This window comes from Betta splendens, chromosome 8 (genome assembly GCF_900634795.4).
Source record: "Betta splendens chromosome 8, fBetSpl5.4, whole genome shotgun sequence".
NCBI classification, from domain to species: domain Eukaryota; kingdom Metazoa; phylum Chordata; class Actinopteri; order Anabantiformes; family Osphronemidae; genus Betta; species Betta splendens.
Window position 1 is genome coordinate 7,619,694 of NC_040888.2, and position 22,814 is coordinate 7,642,507.

At 48.3% G+C, this 22,814-nt stretch overlaps 1 protein-coding gene across 3 annotated transcripts; it reads left to right on the top strand.

The window, feature by feature from the left end:
* The first annotated feature begins 3,340 nt into the window (after window positions 1-3,340).
* rhbdf1a (rhomboid 5 homolog 1a (Drosophila)) lies at window positions 3,341-22,803 on the top strand. Of its 3 annotated transcripts, none has more exons than XM_029158876.3 (19): window positions 3,341-3,806; window positions 16,638-16,782; window positions 16,880-17,019; window positions 17,393-17,500; window positions 18,240-18,453; window positions 18,532-18,738; window positions 18,873-18,995; window positions 19,074-19,237; window positions 19,315-19,566; window positions 19,642-19,753; window positions 19,830-19,904; window positions 19,992-20,153; window positions 20,239-20,336; window positions 20,418-20,481; window positions 20,578-20,672; window positions 20,758-20,833; window positions 21,053-21,153; window positions 21,578-21,731; window positions 21,809-22,803. In XM_029158876.3, exons 2-19 carry the CDS (start codon window positions 16,666-16,668, stop codon window positions 22,226-22,228), a joined length of 2,682 nt encoding a protein of 893 aa, XP_029014709.1. In that variant the 5' UTR covers window positions 3,341-3,806; window positions 16,638-16,665; the 3' UTR covers window positions 22,229-22,803. The 3 variants fall into 3 exon arrangements, with proteins under 3 accessions (XP_029014709.1, XP_055366729.1, XP_029014711.1); XM_055510754.1 differs by having other exon boundaries at window positions 17,396-17,500; XM_029158878.3 differs by lacking the exon at window positions 17,393-17,500 and having other exon boundaries at window positions 3,342-3,806.
* Window positions 22,804-22,814: the final 11 nt, after the last annotated feature.

The window sequence follows — 22,814 nt, forward strand, 5'->3', positions numbered from 1 at the left end:
CAGTCTGAGCAGCTAGAGGTTTGGCTGGAGCCCTGCGTTCTGGATCCCTTTCAACTCCGGCAGCCACCTCAGCGAAAGCATCTCTGAGCAGGATGCTCATCTGCGAGTACAGATGGACCAGCAGAATGCAGGCCGGCTGAAAATGTCTTACTACACCATGAGTCACTGAGTTGAGTGTTTAAAAAAGGGTTTATCTGCTGATATGATATGCTTTTGTTTTGCTGAGTTTAGAAAGGAAGTCCTAATATTTGTTTTTGATTAAGACAGTGAATATTTTTTGATAAGGGTTATGTAAAAAAAAAGAATCCACAGTGAATTGCTGCACTTTGTAACAAACGGTTAATGTGTATGTATGTTTTATAGTGCCTCACAGACTGGCACTGTTATCTTTGATTTATATGAGTGTATAGAGTAATAATACACCCAAAGTGTGAAATAACCTCAGTCATGTCATTACTGCTTCAACCTTGACATCTTTATTATCACACATTAACAGCATAGGTGCATTATAATCAAATTAATATACACTTCACAGAAACTAATTTATCTTGTACATTTACATACAGTATCTGGCATTTTTTGAGGATTCACCTCCAAACAAACACAGCTCAGTTACCTCTTAATATGAGGGGCTTTAATATTATATATGTTAAATCATGACTTGCCCAAAGCCCCGTGCAAATTAAACCAACGTGGCAATGGATCAGAGCTTCTGAGAGCTGCTTTAAAGTAACCACTTGTCCTGTACAGTGCTCAAGTTTGTATTACTGGTCATACCGCTAACTAATTTTAGCATCAGCAGTCATTCCATTGCAAGGCGTGGTGATTAAACATCTGAAAGTCTGTTACATGAATAGTTCCCTTATTTTTTTTAATGATTTTTCCCCCACTTGTTTTCTTAATGAAGGACAAGCAGAAACAAATGTCAAGTGTCCTGACTGCCATTGTTTTCATACCATTTCCCCAAGGATCCTCTCAGCTTATTGGTTGTACTAGTAGTTACCTCAGTGTTAATAGACTAATTAATAAATAGGGACTCACTGGTTCTCACTGAAAGTGTTGTTTGTGCTCCGGCTGCTCCATTTAAAACCTCTGGACCTTTGACCTTTCTCTGATAACAGTTTCCTTGTCTCGGCTCGCACCTGTGGCTCTTAGACCAAACAACCATTGAGTCAGGCAGGAAGGGAAAGAGGGGAGGATCTCGGCAACCTTATCATAAAAACAAGGGAGTATAAATTTGGTCGGCGCAGCCACACAGCGAAAGCCTTTTTACAGTCTTTAACAAACTCCTGCTGTGGGGTTTCGCAACAGTGGGTTTGCATTTACTGTCAAATCGCAGTGTGTGGTCACTAAATAAAAGGCAGCTCACATTGACGTCAGCTCTACTCAGCCAGCAACTGACTTATTACTGCTAGTGGCAAGTTAAAAAGGCCTTGGACTGCTGCAACCCATTGACTTTAGGAAAAGACTGAGTGCACGGAAATGAACACAACCAGAAATGCATATTGAAAGTTACTGCACATGCATGCTTGGATCGTACTGACCCCTTTCTGAAGATGTGGTAAACCAGGTCACCCATGATCAAGCAGAAAAGGTCCTGTCATGTTAACCAAGAAATGATGGCCTAGCCTCAACTTCTCTGCTCGGTCGAAGAAAAAGGAAATAGTTTATGAACCGTCCTTTTGGTTAAACATTACCCTTGCACTCATTCCTTTTATCTGTGACTGATTGATGGGGCTTCGGGGACCTTGACTGCTTCCACGGGTCACGTTTCGCTTCCTAATTGCTGCCTTTGCCCTACATTCAACCCTGTTCTGACCCAGGGGAAACTTGAACATTAATTACTGGGACTTCATGGTGTATAAATCAGGGACTCCCAGTGGGCACCTGAACAGTTCTTTCATAGCCAATAAAATGTTGACAATCAATAACTTAATACTTGTTACTCCTAAATTTGCAGCAGGCCTCAGAATCAGCCAATTTGCTTAGCGGGTCTGAGAACACGCAACCAAATTATCAGCACAAAATGGATTTAATATTCTGAATTCCTTTTATTTTAATAGCAGAAAACGCTACTGAATTGAGCCCATCGAGGCTCTAAGTGGAGAGGTACATCAAAGTGGCTGTGAAGGAGACGAGTCTCTCGTGCTGTAAAACCTTCTCTGAGAAAAACTGCACACATGTTGCCCCTTGTCAGCAACTCAGAAACCTTCTGCTTCCGAACATCCATCTCTATCCTGGAGACTATTCCCAGATGCAGCTGAGCTTTCACTGAATCCATGATGGAATGCACCGTTATGGTCTTTTCATTAGAAAGAGCAGCAGCAGCGATACAGCAGAGAGCTCCGTTTTCTCAAATGAAATTATTTTTCATATTTTTCATTTGTTCTTCTCTATAAACTGAGATTTGTGGCTTTTGCCCTGAAATAACGGGAAAATAAAATCCCCAAACTTCTCATTTGTGTAATGAACACATCTATGACATAAGGTCTCGAGACTCAAACAAGCGTCACGCTTCATTTACAGTAATAGTCCTCAGTCAGCCATGTAAACATCAGCAGACCCAGACCTTACACTCATATGACACTGGCGTAATCTGCAGTATGTGCATGGCCTAATTTGAGCAAGAAGTGTAGAATCTGTGTAAAAGTTGAAAGCCAACCAGCCTCTTCACTGGCTCAGCCATAAAGCAGGACTGCATGATGGGAAGTATGGAGAGCACAAGGTTCATTCAGTAGATCCCTGATATCATCTGAAGTCTTGACCAGCAATTGTGTCATGTGGCTGCACTGCGTAGTTTGTTGGCAAATTGAGCAATATTTGGGTAAAGCAAAAATGACAAGGTTCATGAAATACATTTTGCTAGAATGAACCCGAAAACATAGATAATGGGTTGGAGTGAAAGATGACGTTAACCTCATATTGGTCTGAACAAAAATATATTTCTGTATAATTTTGTCTGCATTAAACTTGCAAAATTGTGCAAGTGGATCCTTAAGACATGACATTGCTCGAAGTCATCTTTTTTGTACATGTGTCTTTAAAAAGTTTCATGGGAAAATGACGTTTTTGTTTAACATGCTGCGCGTGGAGAAGCTCATTCATGTTGAATAAGTACAACTTCATGACAGAGACTGGTACAAGTGATTTAATTAATGTATCTATTCATATACATCAAATGGTCCCAATAGGCCAATTATAGGGCTCAATACACTACAACAAATTGATTCACACTAATCTCCTCATCCCCTCCAATGGGAGCAGAGTCCTAACGTATAAGCCTGGTAACGATGACACTTATTAAACTTGACCACGCTGCGTGTGAGGATATCGCTTAGTCACCGCCGCTCGTCGGGAAGCAGCGCCTCCCCGCGTACGCGCCGGCTCCTCGGCGATCTTGACGGTCCTCCCTTCTCCACGCGCCGTCTCCGGTCCAGGGCGGGGCTGACTCGCCGCCAAACTGAATTGGGCTCCGGCCGGCAGAAGAAGAAAACTTACCCCGGGCCGATCCATGGAGCAGAGTGGGAAGGTTCTGTCCGTGGGCGCGACGCAGAGAAGCGGACAGCGGGCGCGTGTGGGCCACATCCTCCCGGAGCGTCTCCGCCGCCGGCTCCACCGCGACTGAGCGCGTTAGAAAAGCACGGGACCGGGTTCGGCTTCGAACATCTGCGGGCTGGGAAGGAGAGGCGCGTTTATTCCTGCGCCGCGTCAAGATGATGTGACAAATCCGCTGCCTGGGAACGGATCTGTCAACCCGGATTTTTTTCTTCCACTGTCGGAGATCATCGGAGCTGCTTGTTATAAGGGTAAGTTATGTCATTATTTCTTCTATGGGCTCCTGCGATCGCCCAATACGGAAGGCAGCTGCCAGAGGAAGCGCTCGTGCGTCGTGATCGTGGAGGACGAGCGAGCTCGCGGTTACCAGCACACGGTCGATTGGACCGCGCCACCGGTCAATTGGTTTACGCGGAAACGGTTCGGGTACGAGTTGAACGTGGAAAGCAGCCGGTGTCGCCGCCTGTGCCGTTTGCGCGGCACGGACTTTTTCGTAATTTCAATTTAATCAGTCTGTTAGTGCTCGTGCAATTTAAACGTGTCTCTCCTCAGGCCCAATCACCCCCCCCCCCCCCAACCCAACAGTTGCTGGAGTTGAATTAATGGAGTGTGAAATTGGCCCTGGATCTAGAAACAGGCACAAGTTGCGAATCTAAATGACTTTTTTTTTTTGAACTTGCACTTTACTAAATTCAGGTGAGATTACTGACATTCGTGCGTAAAAGCCGAAGCCCTAATGGTTTTAATTTTCCTGCCTCAGTCGGAGGATGAGGGAAAGAATTTGACTGTCGAAAAAGCACGTAGCACATCATGCATGAAGTCACACCATAACCTGATTCATCCTCCTCTTCCATTTTTCTCGTCATCAGCGGCAGCGGCATCTTCCAGAGAAGCAACCAGGAATGCTTTAGAATTAGCAGCTGCAGTATATGCATGTAATATACAGACAGATACTACAATCATGTCTGTTGACTCGCTGTCTGTCGACCTTAAAAACCCCCTTAAACATGGTTTTATGGGAACGTTTGTGTTCACAAGGATTAAACCCAGTCACAGTTGACTCATAAAGGGGCCACACATTTAACGCGTAGGGGCCTTTGACTCATCGGAGGTTGTGAAGGGGAGACCGGCACTGCTCCAATTGAACTGCAAACTTGTTGACACGAGGAAGGTTACACACTCCGATGTTCTTCAATACCTGGACGGGCTGACTTGAAACCGTAGACGCACTGTATTAGAAACTGCTGAGTTATTTTGGCAGACAGGACATAGGAGCACATGGCCTGGTGGTTTGTGTGCCCAGTGTTCCTGAAACCTTATCACATGGAGGCGGAGGGGGGGTCATGGCTCAGGGTGATGTAATGACACTATTAAAGCACAGGCCTGATGTGTGATACTGTATTGGCAGCCATGCTCATCATTTGTGTCTTTTCCAACTGGGCCCCAGAAATAATATTTCCAATCTGCGAGTGTGTGTGTGTGTGTGTGTGTGTGTGTGTGTGTGTGTGTGTGTGTGTGTGTGTGTGTGTGTGTGTGTGTGTGTGTTTGGGTGTTTGGGTGTTTATGTGTGTGTGTGTGTTTGGGTGTTTATGTGGGTAGGTGATGCTTGGATGGAGCTGGTGGTATCTCTGCTGAGGCAGGTGTGCCCACCCGACACGACCTGTGTTGACTAGCCTCTGTGTGAGTGTTCATTTGTGGACTAATTGCTTCCCAAACACACACAGATTAAGCCCACAAGGGGCTTCCTTTGTAGATTTAGTGCCTGTTTGATCAGATCACACATTCTTCAAACACAAAGCCGCTATAAATTTTGCCGGGAGGAACCCCTCAGAACCCAGAACTGTCCCCAACAGGGGAGTGATCTGCGGGGTCTTTGGTCGTTCTCCCCGGTGTCGGAGCGGAGCTGCTTGTGAGTTCGCACAGAATGAACGTCACCGGGCTGAACGGTTCCATATGTGGTGGAGCACATGCGTCTCTAAATAACCCCAGCGCCGTTTTACCAGCGAGCACATCTGGCTCGCGTCTTCAAAACTCGCACTCTTGGGAGTTCTGTTTGCCGGCGAAGACAAATTTAGCTTCATTGCTGGCCAGGTAGGAATTTGCTTGAACTGTATGTTTACACAGTAATAATATATTGTTAAACTGCAAGATGAGTCTTCACAATGATATGACCAGTGTTCCACAGGAGTCAATTACACAGATGTTAAGTAAAGGGGTAAATGACACAGATCCTGGTCCTGTCATGTCTGTGTGGAAGTGGTTACAGTACAGGCTGATTTGTGAATGTGCCGCATAGTAAGAGTTGCTCTTACGGTCAAGTATGTAAACCAACTTGTTCCGCTGCTGTAGACACAATACACCTGCTTCCCTTCCGAACGTATTGGTTACGGCTGCTCCCACAACGGCCCTGGAACTGACAGTAGCTGGAAAAGCACGTCGGCGGCGGTTTGCACGAGTTATTGATGGCGAGGGAGCGAACAGGCGGCGCTTGATCTAGTCCCCGCTCATGTGGTAGCGTGTAGCCTTTGATGTGGTTGCAGTCTTGACTGAGCTGTCGGGAGCGGGAGGACGGACGCGAATAGTGTATTTGCGGAAACGCTCGCGTCTGCCCGTGCCTGACGTGCACGCGAAGGGTGGAATTTAAATTGAGTTTGCCTCGTCCGCGGAGGGAAACGGGAAAACATTGCATTTGTTGTGGGGCAGCGATTGATTGCGCAGGAAGTGTGATGTTGTCTTGTACGAATAATCATCCCTGTCTTCCTGGAAGCACCGTACACTCGGTGTTGCATGGCCTCTGAGCATTTCCCCCGTCGGCAGATTGGCTGCATCCAGTTGTTCCCCGACCCTGCGACACCTTGATGGTGGAATGATGCGGTAGTGGTGATCGTGGATTCGTGGTGATGTCACGTTATAAACCAGCAGCTGGGCTGTTTCAGGTCTGCTAGCGTGCCACCCTGGCTTTCTGTCGCCCATCACGGGGCCAGACGCTAACATCTTAACCAGCACCCCGAAGCAGTTACTGGAAAACCTCAGGTGCAGAGACTGGGAGAAAGTTTGGCTCTGAAAATAAAGATTGTATTTTATAGTTTATTGAAGTCAACACTGAAACGTAAGAGAGATGAAAAGAGAATGAAGCTGTAGTTGTAGTTGTAGTTCCAGGGTGGTTTTGGGTCTGGGAGCTCGTGTTCTTCCTGTCATTTTGTCTGAGTCTGGTTAACCTCAAAGCAAAGCTGTGGGAATGCTCCGTGTTTTTCCCAGAAAACCGGTACTTCCAGACCAGCAGCAGTGACTCCTTGAACTCCGCTTGTCCACGGATGACCTATCGTCTATTTACTTTTACCTGGAGCTCAAACATGGGGCCTTGTGTGCCGTCCCGGCAGCCTTGTGTAGTGTCTGTTTACGTTTATAGATCATTGTGAGACCAGAGAACCAACTCAAGGAACACCCTGGATGATAGAGTATCCCAGCGCTGCTGCTGTGACGATAGCGGGGCTTTAAATAGAACAGCCGTACCCCGGCCCGCTCTACACCCACCTCTATCTTTGGCACAGCCAGTCTGTCATACCCACAGGCCACGAATCCTCATTGTTTACCAGACTGGTAAACTCAAGAGCTGGCTGCTCCCTGAATGAGCTGCACACGTATTATATCTGGACTATTTCAAGAGTCCCACCAACATCACATACCACGCACCGAACTCACTCCAGCAGCTTTCCCAGAAATGAGGGTGTGTGTTGGACTCTTGTGTCTTTTTTTTTTCTGGAAGAGCTGGATCGCAGTCAGTGTGAATGTTGAATTACTTGTGCTGAGAAGTCATTGTACTGTGCAAATGATCATTCTTTTTTACAAATAATAGTTTTTGTTCACAACTTCACCACTGGGCCATCCGTCGCTTCCATCTGCCAGCTCACACTCCTCGTGCCAAGGAAAATGATGTAAAGGCTCCCATTTACAGTACGTTGCCCACTGATCACACCCAGTTATAGTGAGGCCTTCAGTCTGGGATCTCAAGGTGAAGCCAATTCACACAGAAAAAGGGGAACATGGAAAGTAATGCAGATCACAGAGACGCTTTTCTTGCAGCCTGTCAGCTTCGCTCTCTTTCTCTTTCTCTGTGTTCCATGTTTATTTTCAGTTTCACTTCTTTCAGCTCGTCTGAATCAGACATTCTGTCGCCCCTCCAACGTTTTCCTGATCATTTGCCACATTACTGTATTTGGTTGTCAAATCATCTAAAGGACAAGGAAGTCCTTCTCTGTGACCTAAGGAGAGATCTTTTTTAACTCAGGCAAAGAGTTTGTGTCTTTTTCCTCAGTTGTATCAGGAGTATGGAGGCCTCCCCCTCACTGGGCCTGACACCGTCCCACAGGACCTGCCCCAGCCTTCCCAGTCTTCCTGTGCCTTTTGTTGGGAGTTTTCCACAGATCACTGGGGCCAGCTGCATGGCTTCATTCTTCCTCCTTCCGCCCTCCTCAGTCTCACTTTTAAGTCTTACTGATCCAAGCCGGCTCTATATTATTACAGTAGCTCCTAAAAGTGCAAGATAAAATGTCGTTTTAAAGATACTGTACAGTAGTGGGTGAATGCAAACAACTAAAAATCTTGATAATGCAGTTTTGTTTTCTTTAGTTTCCTGTTGCAGGCTTTTTTTCCAGGATGAAACTCCTTTGTGTGAACTGCAAATAATATCCTGAATGATATGAATGCTGTGGTCAACAGAGTCTGCTGAAACTAAGATTAGATACACAGGCGCAGTTCATTTTGAATGCGATATGATCAATTGTCTATTATTAATGTCTAAATGAGAAAGTGAAATGATGCATTACATAAGTTAAATTGTTTAAATTAACATTATCAAACGAGATTAGATTGAATTGCGTGCAGTTTTGCTGCTTTTATTGCCTTGTAAATCTCCGTTTATTCAAATTTAAACTTGCCTACAATAATATGGATGCTGTGTTCATTCTGTGCTTGAATGCAGCCACAGAAACGGTGCAGATGCTCACTTGTTTTGACAAAGACACTCAATCTCACCTCACATTTCTCTGAGTCATTGCTCTACGGGCTGCGCTGTTCACAGCCTCTGCCAAAGTGTATTGTGACCCACATCTGAGTCCCACCAGTGCCACAGTGAGTGAGTAACCATCGCACCCACAGGTTTCTATCACAGTAATTCTAGGAGGCATGTTGTCTGTGTATATGTGATGGTGATGGCTTTGTGTTCTCGCTCCCTCATGCAGTGGCAGATAGAGCTTTTATTTTTATTTTTATTATTTGTTTGTTTTATTATTTTTTCTTTGCATTCTATGAGGTTCAAATAGAAGCTTTATTTGAGTGGCTTAGTTGTTTTGTGTGGAACAGGAACAATTTTCTCTCCCACAAATTCAGTTTGAAGCCCGAGGGTTACAGAGATTTATGAGGCTGCTGCCTCTGTTAAGTTGATACTGTCAACCTAAACAGAGAAATGTATCTATGTGACAGTGATATGTGATACTAAATGTATTTTGGTGCAGAGGCACGCTGCTGGTACAGTACAACCAGCTGCGCATGCTCACAATCACGTATTCACCCTCCACGTACTGTATGCGTGTAGTCAAGTCAATAATCGGTACCTGGGCTGTTGACGTGTGCATTTTGCATGTGAAGGGCAAAGCCAGCTCCTGTTCAGCAGCTGAAACAATACGTTTAGATGACTGAACAAGTAAACACATGAATATTCTCTTGTTGTTCTTAGTGTGTGTTTAGAAATACTGATCAGGGATGGGAGCATGGAAATCCAGCTGCTCAGCATCTGCAGATGTTTTTACCCTTTAGCTTGACTTGACTTTGGCTCAAGACGTCCTTCATATTCTCCTCACACTGAATCCATCCATTCTGTGTCAACTAAGGCCCTTCTATTTGCGCACACTGAGCTCTACCTGATCAAGGCCAGGAGATGGGATGTGTATGTTTACATGTGTATTGTGGATGTGTTGTGGTGCCTGCGTGCAGCCGTACGTCGCTTCCGCGGTCGTGTGGGCTGGACGCAGAGATTGCGAGCGGTCCGCAGCGCGTTTCCTGCCTCCGTTTGCACCCCCCCCCCCCCCCCCACCCCGCCCCGCCCCACCTCTGCTCGACGCTTCCTTCCTTCAAGCCCCTCTCAGTAAAGTACGCAGTAACCTGACCTCTCCATGCTGGTGGTCTCCCACAGAGGATGTAAGATGACAGAGCTGATAGACTCTCCTTTTGTTAAGTATTTTTAATCCCGTTGATTGATTAGTTCACAAAAATAAGCCAAAGTGGTCGTGATTCTGTTTTTGACTTGAGAAACTCAGCTTTCATCTATCAACCAACCGCTCTGTGTAGGATGATGTCTCCACAACCAAGTTAACTCATTGTGCGCCTCGCTGGACTAATTATCTGCCTTGGGAATTTGCTTAGTACGCCCGTCTTTGCCCTGCTCTTGTCTTTTTATTTTTTGTGACTACGATCACGCAGCACAATGACCGTTGTTCAGCCCGGTCCACGTCAGGCTGTACAATGCCGCCTTGTGTAGGCTTGATTCGGGCTGATATCATGGTGGAAACTATGTAGATGAGGCTCACATGTTGTTAGGGCATGCAGTTTCTGGGATTCTCCTCTTACTCACTTAACAAGAGAATGTCAAACCTCCTGTAAACAATAAGGTGGTTGTTTGTGGGCTCAGGAGACATGTAGGAGATGATGGTCTGTTACTTTAATCAGGGGATGAGCCAAGTCTCAACCCTAGGAAGACTCATGTTAATAATTTCTATTATAATATAATAATAATTCTATTCCTAAATGAATGATGCCAACCCAATATTATTATGTATATGGTAAGTTGTGTAAGCGCGTCCCTTCTTATTTTTATTTTTCCTGTGTAGCTGTTAGTTGGGTCTCTGAAGTCTTGTTGAATTTCCTGAACTGTCCTAACAGGCCTGCAGCGTTCGCCCCTATCGTTTGCATGCACTCTGTATTCTCCAGCGTCGAGCTGCCTAATAGGTTTCGGGGGCTGGTGGAGTTTCTGTCTCGCTGTTGCAGTTTCTGCTTAGTCTCCCTGTAGGTTACAGAGTATAGTAAGTCAATGATAAGCACCTGCAGTGAACAACTAGCAGCTGGATTCCCAGCCTTGTACCCGTCTATGCACATGTATTGCTTAATGTTGAAGTGATGAAGGCCAGAACACTGTGGGCCTATTCAGAGAAGCGATATCTGAGTTTACTAAGCGTATATACACAACACTGTAGTTACTGTATAAACCCTGTATGTGTGCGTGTGTGTATATATATATAAATATATATATACTATGGTGAGGGAGCTTTTACTGTCAGCTGTTTCCTCAAGATTAGAGGCAGCAGCGCAACTCTGGACGTGACACAGATTAAGCGAGCCTTGATTTTCCACTGCAGAGGAGACTTGTGTTCGCTCGCTGCCGCCGTGAGCTAAAACAGGCCCATTAACAACGCCGAGAGACGTGTTGCTGCAGCCGACGGGGGCCCGAGCCTCGGCTCCTGCAGGACGTAAACGCAGTAAATAATTCACCTGTGCAGAACGGCTGAATAATTCAAGTCTCGAATTAACTATGCATGTAATAATGTTTCACCTGCCAAGTAAAAGGGAAGGAAACCTTGCGCTGATGCTTATGTGATAGTTGTTCTTTTTGCAAACACGCTGAGGCTTCAGTAAATGCATATCTCGGTGTTTGTGTACTGTGAACTCATCTCACATTTCCTTCATATTGATTTCCTGTGCAGGATATTGCTGCACGGTGAAAGCGCTGATAACATAACCAAGTGTAATTTTCTAGGACCTGCATGTGGCCGGCTTTATATGAAGAAGACAGGAGAGGGCTGCAGACAGGTTGATGTGGAAAATAGATAGTATTTTTAGAGATAAATGGACGAATCCTCTGCTACTAATCCAGTTTGATGTGCACAGCCTTTGAGGCGCGCAGCCACGTTCGCTTCTGTCAAAGATATTTCAACGTGTGTAAATACGCTGCGAGCGCACCGCCTAGTTTCACAGACCGGTTTTACTTTCATGAGCTATTAATAAACCTGGCACTAGATCCTGTCATTTCATAAACAGTTATGACAGTGAGGTCACCGGTGGGGTTGGGCCGATGCATATCTGCCTCTCCAAACTGAAGGTTGAGCCTCCTCTCAGCCAGAACGTACAGTAAAGACCTGTGGAGCACCTCTAGCCCCTCCTGGCCCTCGACTTGCACTGACACTCGATCCCGGGGTCAGCTGCTGTGTGTGTTTTTTGATTTCGTAAGGGCTGCTTTGCTGTGACACCCTGTCACATGTCACCGGGGTCAACTCCGATGACTGCCACTTTACTGTTGCTCAGCACTTCGCTCTGTGCGCCTGTGGACTGGGAGTGTTTTCATCCCTGTGAGATGGACAGAAATAGAGATAAAGACAGCTCTGAGACTTTAGGCCGGGACTGTGGACCACAACTCGGTTGGAAAAGAAGAGAAACCTGCTGACAATTGCCGTAGTTTGCCCCTTGGTTATATCATGCGCCTATATCCAAAGTCAGCTGATATTAGCGTCAGCTGATATTAGCGTCAGCCTCTAGCGGATTTATTTCTAGTGCCACTTTGTTTTCGCTCTTTCTTCTCTTCTTGCCCAAATGGATTATCAGTGGCTTTGTATCTTCGTCAGCTTCTTAGTTCATCCCAGTTGGAAGCATGATGTGCTATATAAAGATCAAAGAAATATTCTGCTGTTTATAAGCAAATGGGCCTCAGAGCCCTGCAAAAACTACTGTTCAGCAAACGTAGTGTTATTGGGCCTAAGTGATTTATACTCAGACCTTATATCAGGGTGAATTGCCAGATGTGTTACTTCTGTATAACATTTCTCACATGCCTCCACCCATTTACCAGGATGACTATGTGGTCATGAGTTTGTGGTCATCATTACAAAACTCTGCTCATGGAAAGTGCAGCTGCTGCAGAACACGTAGAGGCTGATTTCGCAATGGTCACATTAATTGGGTCGGCGTTGATGTTCTTGATTTGGCGATTTAGCTGTGTCTATCTCTTTATATTTAAAGGTGCGTTTAGGATATTCCTCCCAATAGCAGCAAGAGAATAACTGTGGGAGAGTAAGTGTTTCCTTCCATTGTTCCCTGTTACACCTCATGTCCAAGATGTGACGAACAATGGATAGTAGAATCATTCATAGTTTATGACTAACTGATAGAGCAAGGGGAAAACCAAACACGACATCCCCCCAACGCTAAAAATGTTACAAATGCGCACAAATTGGTAGGTCTGTAATAAAAGTGGTCAAACTGGGCAAACGAGCAGCAGAGATATGCAAGAAGAGAAAGAGGATGAGCGAGGGATGAAAGCCTGAGGCCAGGCAGCGCTGGTGCTCGCAGGAATGAGGTAAAGAAACCGGATCTGGTCGTCCATCGTGATGCCTGCATGTACATGCAGTCCTTGCCCCCCCCCCCCCCCCCCCCCCCCCCCCCCCCACAGGAGGCAGGGGAGCCCCACGTTGCCAGTCCCCTGAGGCCTCGGTGACACGGCTCTGTCAGTTAGCCCGGCTCCCGTTGAGCAACGCACACAGTGGCCGGAAACCCGGCCAGCACCCGTCCACAGTGGTTAGACTTCATGTGGTTTCCTGCTCTGCCGTTTCAGCTTGGTTCACTTTCAGCCAGAGGTCCTAAGGAATGTTGGTTTGGGCAGGCCTTAAAATTAAAAATGGCTGTTATGTCAGAAAGGATTGACTCTATATGAATGCATGTAGTTATTGTTTTCCCCAAAAGCTTTGCACACACAGAAGAGGCCATGGCCAGATTACTGTTTTATTTACAATGAGAAATAGTCCTATTTCTAAGCCTCTGTGTATTTGAAGCATGGCAGCACTCTAAAAAATGTACATAATTACCCAAGGACAAACTAAAGAGTAGCATCGGTCCCTCTGTCACTTAACTTATTTACTCAGGCTCTTAAGTGTGTTCAAGGTGGCACTTAGCTGAGTCTTTGTTGTGTTTGACTGTACAGTAAGCCTCACCTGTGACAGCTGTGACAGCTGTTCTCAGAGCCAGTGCCTTTTCTTGCTTGACTTCAGGCCATTTAGCAAGCGATCATATTAAATGACGACATGGAAAACGTCGTCCGGCCTGAGTTTATATGAAGACTCTAATACGGTAAATTGCAGCTCCCCAGACGGAGGATGACTGTCAACCCCAGTCATTATGGCTTGCTGGACGGACGCTCCCGCACCTAAAGCGACGTCAGCTTGTCTCGCCGCGTCTCGGCCGCTCGCAGCCCGAGAACGCCAAGCAATCAGCGCTGGGTTGTCATGGGTCTCGTGATTGAGTAGGAAGTGCTAGTTTCTCACGAGGAGAAAACGACAGCAGGAAGCCAGTCTCATGAGGCACAGCGCACAGTCCTGGGCGTGGGTGTTTTCTGCCTTCAGATGTGAAGCCTAAATAAAAACATCTTAGGAAAATAGATTGTAGCACGTGAATGCGACAACACACCGTTGGAAACCGTCGATTTCTCTGAATGCCGTCCGCCACATCGACCATCGCAAAGCATGGTTCACCTTGAGAGGAGGAATTTTGGTTGGCAGATTCAGCAGCTGGTCAGGTTGAATAGTTCGAATAGCACACTCTTGTCTCACTAAGTCACTTTTTCAAGATGGAATTTCTTTCACTGCCAAACCTGACCTCAAGCAGATAACGCCGCTCTGTCAAGGGAGTTCGTATCCTTCATCCTGGATAATTGCCAGACACAGAACTCAATCATCTCTCCTGCCCCCAAGGATACGTGCTCCTCAAGGACTTCCTCCCTGCGAAGCCCGGCGCTCCCAGACCCGAGTCCTCCCCTCTCTGTGCAGGGATTTGTGATTGTCACTCGGCGCGGGGATGAGTGACGCGTCGAGGGCCCTCTCGTGGTGGGAAACGAGTCGGCGGCCGGCGTCGTGCTCGTGCGCTGCGTGAGCGACGGCTCCAGCTCCGCGGCTGTGTTGACTTTGGATGGAGAAGAGAGAGACAGTCGTGGCTTGGCTGCGTGTCAAACGCTGAACGTTTGTGTTGGGCTGCGACCAAATGCTTTTACAACCCAGTGATTAACATGCTAATGGAAAAGCGCGACAATAGCCATCACGTTTTATTAGCACCCTCTATAATGAGTGTAGGTGGTGAAAAAATGCTGCTCGTCCTCTGCGGGTCTTTACTAATGGCTCTGCTCTGTCGTCATGTTACGGCATCAGATGTTTCAGCTGTTACTCAGGAATGATTTTTTTTAGGTCTCCCTGTGTGGGTTTAGTCTGAAGAGCCGTACAGGAGCTGTGAGGCTTTAATTGCTTGGAAATGGCAGTCGGAGAGTCACAGAGAGGCCACATGCGCGTACAGTAGGAAGCGAATGTGCGGGGGAGACGACAGGAGACGGGAATCTGATGATGGGAGCAGTTGTGCGCGTCCGCTCATCCTCTCTTTACTGTCTGGAAGCAGAGCACACATTGAAGGCAAATGGAGTCAACAGGAGGAGGCAAAGCCTAAGCAATCAGAAATACTGAGCGCGGAGGAAAATGAGGTTCCCCTCGCCGTCGACTCCCTCTCAGCCAGTCGGGTCCTATCTGCAACCCTGAAGCCAGCGCTGCCTCTTCAGATCTGCTCTATATCTGGAGCCCTGCTGTTCCAACTAATGGCGAACGTAATTAAATGTTGGGCGTTGTGTCCCGGGGCCAGAGGGAGTGGGCTGCTGCTGCGACAGTGAGCCGGGCTCCGAGCGAGAGGCTTCTGTCACATTTGCATTTCTCTAATGTCAGTAGCAGGTCCACGACGGCACGATCTCATCTGTCACCGCGCTGACGTCAGTGTACAGGCAAGCAGCCCCTTCAGTGGCTTTAATTTGAACTGTGTTGAAGGGGAACATAGATGTGAGGAGTGTGTGTTGCTGCTACGGCTCTGGTCTCCCTCGGGAGCTGACTCTGCATCAGCCGACCTTATTCCAGTGTGCTCTGCTAATCTGGTGTCACAATCCAGACACTGTCCCTGGAGGTCAAACCACGGCCAGTGTAATAAAGTCATCTTCAAACCTAATTAATTTAAAAGCAAAGCTACAAGGCTGAGAGTGAGAGAAACCCCCACCCAAACACACACACACACACACACGCACGCACGCACGCACGCACGCACGCACGCACGCACGCACGCACGCACGCACGCACGCACGCACACACACACACACACACACAAACAACTGTACCATTACTGCTGTTTACAGTAATACAAATATGTCACAGTGACTGTACTGTAACCCTTGAGCAACTGTAAATGAGACCTGTGGTTAATCCTAACACTCTGACAAATAACTTCCTTCGAGATCTCGCCTACGATGCGTGGAAAACATTTCACAACGCTAAACACAAAGCTCATGTGGCCTCTAGACGATGTCACTGCTTCCAGGAAGCTGGAGAAAACAGAAGTGAGAATGTGACGTAATAAGCGTAATAATAATTAGTTTTTAGTAGTTATTCTTAGAATGTATTTGGTTTTGTAACAGCTCAAGACAATGTACACAATCACATTTTGAACGAATTGCACTAGAAGCATACGCACATTTTAAATGCACTGATGGCTGTACGTAAAGGAGCTCTTTCACTGGGGAATAATGGAAATTAATGTGTCTGTAAATTAATCACACGTGAGGTTAATAGTGGTTCAATTAAGTGAGGGGCTCTTGATAACAAGGCTCCAGCTACGGGCGGGCGGTCTGTAGCCATTTACTGTTTACTGTGCACCTCCTGTGGTTCCCAGCCCCCTCACTGGAATGCATACACAATCATTAGGCCCTGACTGATGTCTGCTGTAAGCAGAGCAAAGAGGGCTAGCGTTTGATTTAACTGTACAATTAAAGGATTATTTCTAAGACAACACACTTCCTCAGTGTGCAGCCCAAATATTTAGTGTTTTTAAGTGGCTCTAAGAACGATTGTGGGCATCGAGACTGTGCTGGGCCCCTTTTATCATCCAATCACCAATGTTATAAAGTATTCATGTTATACTGACGGCTCTATTAATGACACCCCCCCCCCCCTGTGTTCCCTGTGTAGCTGGCAGGCCTTGGGTGGGACAGGGAACATGGCTGAACCACGGCGGGAGAGCACCAGCAGCCTGCAAAGGAAGAAGCCTCCGTGGCTCCGACTGGACATCCCCGCGGCTCAGATGTCGCTCGACGAGCCTCCCACATTCGTCCAGGTGCCCTTCCTCGCCGCCTCCCCTTCTTGTGTTTGTCGTTTCGTGGCGACTCGCGTCCTCAGCGTGTCTCGGTGCTCACGCGTTGTTTCCCATGCAGCCGGTGAAGCGGCAGGGGTTCCTGCGCAGCGTCAGCATGCCGGCGGACAACTCCCACCTGCAGTCGCCGCCGCGCGACCTCTTTGACGCCCGGCGGCCGGTCTTACAACGCCAGTCATCCATCACTCAGACTATAAAGAGGTAAAGGCAGCTGGACTAATATCGTATGAGTGGTGCTGTACTCAGTCAACACCTCATTCCAAATATAGGCAGCACTTCCTTATATGAGTTTAGATACATGGAGACTATAGCTCACCTGTGTCCTATGGCATCTTCTGACCTCACCTCTTCTAATTGCATGGCTATTTCTTATTAGCAGCTTTAGTGCCTGGTAATAAGTCTTTACCGTTCTGTAATAGCTAAAATATCAAATAAATCCTCTTCTTGGCCCTCTCTGCGTGATAGTTGCAGCACCTTTCCTTCTCACTGTCTGTCATTGTCTTTTCTCTTTCCTCCTCCTTCCGCCCGTGCCTTCTCGCCACCTTCCTTCCGGCCCGGCTCGGTCCGGTCGCAGCAGCAGGAGGGTGCACTTTGAGCGGATTAGCACGGTGCCCGTTAAGGGCCAGCGGGCGGCTCGCCGCAGCGCCAGGAAGCACCACTCGCTTTCCAGAACCCTGCTCAGGTACGGCAGGAGGTTCTTTACAAGGAGGTCTGCACGACACGGGTCATGAATGAGTACACTCAACGTGTAGAGTAGTGTTAATACCAATATGAAGGTCTTTCATCGGCTGTTTCAAAAAGCCACAAAAATTGTCGCTCACACTTAATAAAACTCAGACACGACAAAAACAGAGGCACCGGCGAAATGATTCAGTGAAGGGAAAACATTGCTCAACGTGTTGAGAAACAGATTTTTATCTAACGTCACAGAACATCCACTCTGCAGCTGGTAATTAGTACAGAAACAGCTAGTTTCCCCCAACCTGCCTTTGAAGAATGTTTCCACTTCCACTTCCTGGCCTGAGGGGACTGTAACATTGTTTGTTCTGGTACTTATTAAGCTGCAGCTTCCCAAACGTGATTGCGCATGTTTTCATTGAGGTCCGTTGGAATGGGCACAGGCGGGTAGTGGAGTAGGACACAAAGCAGAGGAATCCTTCATTTTCTGTGTTAAAACGATTTCATATCTTTACTATTTATGTCTTTATGCCTTAACCTAAATTCTCTTTTGCTTTTTCCTTCTACTGCTTCTATTTCTAGAGCACTTTTATTTCTGGCAAACTCCCATCAGCTCCACACACACCAGTGGCTCATACACACATAAACCGAGGGTTAAAAGTTGCCTCTGTGAGCGTTTCGATAAAGCGCGTGTGAGATTTGTGACCCAGATGTGACAGGTCGGTCGGTGTCTGTGACATCAGGGGAACGGCGGACTGGTTCGGGGTCAGCAAGGACGGCGATGCCACGCAGAAATGGCAGCGGAAGAGCCTCCGCCACTGCAGCCTGCGCTACGGGAAGCTGAAGCCGCAGGTGATCCGAGAGATGGACCTGCCGAGCCAGGACAACATCTCTTTAACCAGCACTGAGACCCCGCCTCCTCTCTACGTCCCCAGCTCGCAGCATGGCATGCAAAAGGTGCAGGAATTGAAATGCTCACGTAACATTTCCTTTAATAAAAATCAGGCCTTTAATTAATGGCTCTTTGGTGTCCAGATCGTGGACCCGCTGGCGCGAGGGCGGGCCTTCCGCATGGTGGAGGAGGTGGATGGCTACAGCGTGCCTCAGACCCCCATCACCCCCGGAGCCGCCTCCATCTGCTCCTTCACCAGCTCCCGCTCAGGTCTCAACCGGCTGCCGCGCCGGCGCAAGAGGGAGTCCGTGGCGAAGATGAGCTTCAGGGCCGCAGCAGCGCTGGTCAAGGTTAGTGGGCGAGCTACGGAGCACCTCAAATATGAACAGTGCATTCAGAAACGACATATGCGCAGTCATGTACGCCATATATTTGTCTATAACCTCCTTGATTGCTTCTTATATTGTGTGTGTGTGCTGCTCAGGGCCGTTCAATACGGGAGAGCACTATGAGAAGGACCCAAAGACGGAGCTTCACCCCCGCCAGCTTCATGGAGGAAGATGTGGTTGACTTTCCTGATGAATTGGACACCTCGTTTTTTGCCCGAGTAAGTCCGGAAAATGGTAATTTCTGTTATTCATATTTATTATTATGATGCCCTATTTACGCGCTATGTCGTGTTCAGGACGTCTTGATGCAGGAGGAGTTGTCCACGTACACGGATGAGGTGTTCGAGCCTGCCTTCGAGGCCGCCGTGAAGGAGGCGGAGCCTAGCGGCAAGAAGGACGAGACGGAGCTGACGGGCAGCGCCCTGGACAAGACGGAGCTGGAGAGAAGTCACCTCATGCTGTGAGTCCAGCGCGCCACAATCGCATTACATATAAGATATGAGCCCTACAGTGTGTGCTTCCCATTCGCTCCCCCAGGCCTCTGGAGCGAGGGTGGCGCAAGGCCAAGGAGGGGACCCCCGGCCCGCCCAAGGTGCCCCTGCGGCAGGAGGTGGTGAGCATCAACGGGCAGCGCCGGGGCCAGCGCATCGTGGTCCCTGTGAAGAAGCTCTTCGCCCGGGAGAAGCGGCCCTACGGGCTGGGCATGGTGGGGAAGCTGACGAACCGCACCTACCGCAAGCGCATCGACAGCTACGTCAAGAGGCAGATCGAGGACATGGACGACCACAGGTGCTGCACGCGTGCACGCGTCCACGCGCCAGCGGCCGGCTTTGTAACGCTGTGCGCGCTTTCTGCCCCCTCCAGGCCGTTTTTCACCTACTGGATCACCTTCGTCCACCTGCTCATCACCATCTTGGCCGTGTGCATCTATGGTTTCGCACCAGTGGGCTTCTCCCAGCACGAGACGGTGGATTCTGTGAGTGAGGAGCGCACCGTTAGACGCTCCCGGTCAACCCGGGTTCATTCTAACTGGTCTCTCTGGTCTGGTTTAGGTTTTAAGAAACAAAGGTGTGTACGAAAATGTTAAGTTTGTGCAGCAGGAGAACTTCTGGATCGGGCCCAGCTCGGTGAGCACATCCCCCGATGCTGCGTCTTTTGCATGAAAAAGTACAAAGTCAAGTGTACATAAATGTTGCATTGAATTTCCTTGTTAGGAAGCCCTGATCCACTTGGGGGCCAAATATTCTCCGTGCATGCGTCAGGACAAGCAGGTGCACGAGCTCATCAGGGAAAAGAGAGCCGTCGAGCGCAACTCGGCCTGCTGCGTGCGCAACGACCGCTCCGGCTGCGTCCAAACCTCGGAGGAGGAGTGCTCGGTGCGTAAACCCCCCCGGTTTTCACAGCGCGCTCGCGCAAAGCTCGCCCTGCTCTAACGCCTTGGTTCGTGTGCGTGTTTCCCAGAGTACGCTCGCTGAGTGGGTGAAGTGGCCCAACCATTCCAGCACTCAGCTGAACGGCAAGGTCCGGCAGTACGGCTCGGTGTGCCATCAGGATCCCAGGTGAAACGCCAGAGGGCTGCAGCTCATGTCGCGCAGTCGACGACACGTTTGGTCACATGTGCTGACTGTTCGTTATTGCAGGACATGTTTAGAGCCCGCATCGGGAACACCGCACGAATGGCCTGACGACATCACCAAGTGGCCAGTGAGTAGAGTATCGATCACCTGCTGCATCAGGTCATTGTATATTATATTATTATTAGTGGGAGGCAACGTGACGGGGCTCATGTCGGTTCTTTAGATTTGTACCAGGTATGACACAGGGAACCACACCAACCTGCCTCACATAGACTGTACCATCACGGGCCGGCCCTGCTGCATCGGAACCAAGGGCAGGTGGGGACGGGATCTATGCGAGCGACTCGCCTTTTATTTTTTTGAAATAAATTCAAATTCATATTTCCGATCTGCTTCCTGTCAGGTGTGAAATCACCTCCCGAGAATATTGCGACTTTATGAAGGGCTACTTTCACGAGGAGGCAACACTCTGCTCTCAAGTAAGACACTTTCTTCTATTTGCACACAAATGTGTTAATGACGGCTTGTTGTTGCTGTAATTGACGAATGTACTGCCTTGTTTACTTCCCGAATATCAAACTAAATTAGACAAAGTCATATTTAAGCTCATCCTGATTTAGATGATCACATTGTTGGTATGTGTCATATTTTTCATGATTGTGTTTCAGCGACACTGCGTGGTTTCTGTTCTTCTTCAGGTGCACTGCATGGATGATGTATGTGGACTGTTGCATTTCCTCAACCCAGAGATCCCAGATCAGTTTTACAGACTCTGGCTCTCGCTTTTTCTGCATGCTGGGTGAGTTCTGAAATAAAGCTGCTTCGTTCGGTTTTAGTAAAGGACACAGTGTCTGATGAAATATTAATTATATGTATATATAGTAGTTAACATGTAAATGTTAAACCAGCTGGGGTTAAACTTCCATGTGTCTTAAACCGCTTTAGAGCTGATTGTGAAGAGGAGCAGCGCTCCAGCTTCATGCTCTGTCCTGTGGGCAATTAAGCAAAGTGCCCTCGCTATACAAAGTCATTAAGCTTCAGCGAGATACAGAGTGATTGTGTTGATGGGCCGAGTCATCCCCGGGCAGCTATCGGGGGATTTGCGCAGAAGGCGTGCAGATTATCTTTATCTTCCCAGCACGTGTGGCTTTTCATCCACGTGCAACGTGCGACCCAGTCATCACACTGAACACCCATGAGCGCTTTGCACCCCCTCCCCCCAGGATCCTTCACTGCCTGGTCTCAGTGGCTTTCCAGATGACCATCCTGAGGGACCTGGAGAAGCTGGCAGGCTGGCTGCGCATCTCTATCATCTACATCCTCAGCGGCATCACCGGCAACCTGGCCTCCGCCATCTTCCTGCCCTACAGAGCAGAGGTGATCACGCGTAACATGCTCCCGATCTAACAATAACGCGGTCGCTCACACTTCCCCCGCTGCTGTCTCGGCCTCAGGTGGGTCCGGCCGGCTCCCAGTTCGGCATCCTGGCCTGTTTGTTCGTGGAGCTGTTTCAGAGCTGGCAGATCCTGGCGCTGCCCTGGAGGGCCTTCACCAAGCTGCTGTGCGTGGTGCTGTTCCTCTTCGCCTTCGGGCTGCTGCCCTGGATCGACAACTTCGCCCACATCTGCGGCTTCGTCTCCGGCTTCTTCCTGTCCTTCGCCTTCCTGCCCTACATCAGCTTCGGCCGCACCGACCTGTACCGCAAGCGCTGCCAGATCATCGCCTCGCTGCTGGTGTTCGTCGGCCTCTTCTCGGGCCTCGTGGTGCTCTTCTTCGTCTACCCCATCAAGTGCGAGTGGTGCGAGCTGCTCACCTGCATCCCGTTCACGGACAAGTTCTGCGAGAAGTACGACCTCAACGCTCACCTGCACTGAAGCGAGTGCGCGGACGGCGACGGCATCGGGTCGAGAGATGCGGACAGTCCGCATCTGCACTGCACCCCCTGTCGCCCCCTCTCTGTGGACCCTGACATGCTTGTGTTTTATTTTTCTCTGTCAGTATGAACACCTAAAGCCACTCATCAAAAGGACTTCCTTTCCCACCTCTCTCTCCACCATTGTCACTGTGTCTCTACCCCGTGAGTCGAAGGCACGGCCCGTCTGAACCTCATTAAAGCCCCTCGTACACGTGAGGCAGGACCTGGAGAAGCTGGTACAGAGAGAACAAATATCGTACTATATGTTCACACTCCACAGGTTTTATTATTCTTCAGGCAAGCTTCTACAAAAGCAGGGACAAAAATATCAAATATTGATACCTTTGGTGCCTTGTTGATAAATGTACCAACTACTGCCATATTTTTGTTACATTATGCTGAGCACTCGAATGTTTTCTGTGTTAATTGCTTCTCGAGGAGTGATTTGTTATTTCGAAGGCGGCAGTGTTTTAACTGCCTTTACCCACGTGTATAACTGAAGACAACAGTAAAGACGAATCGAAAAATGAAAAATGTCTGTCGAT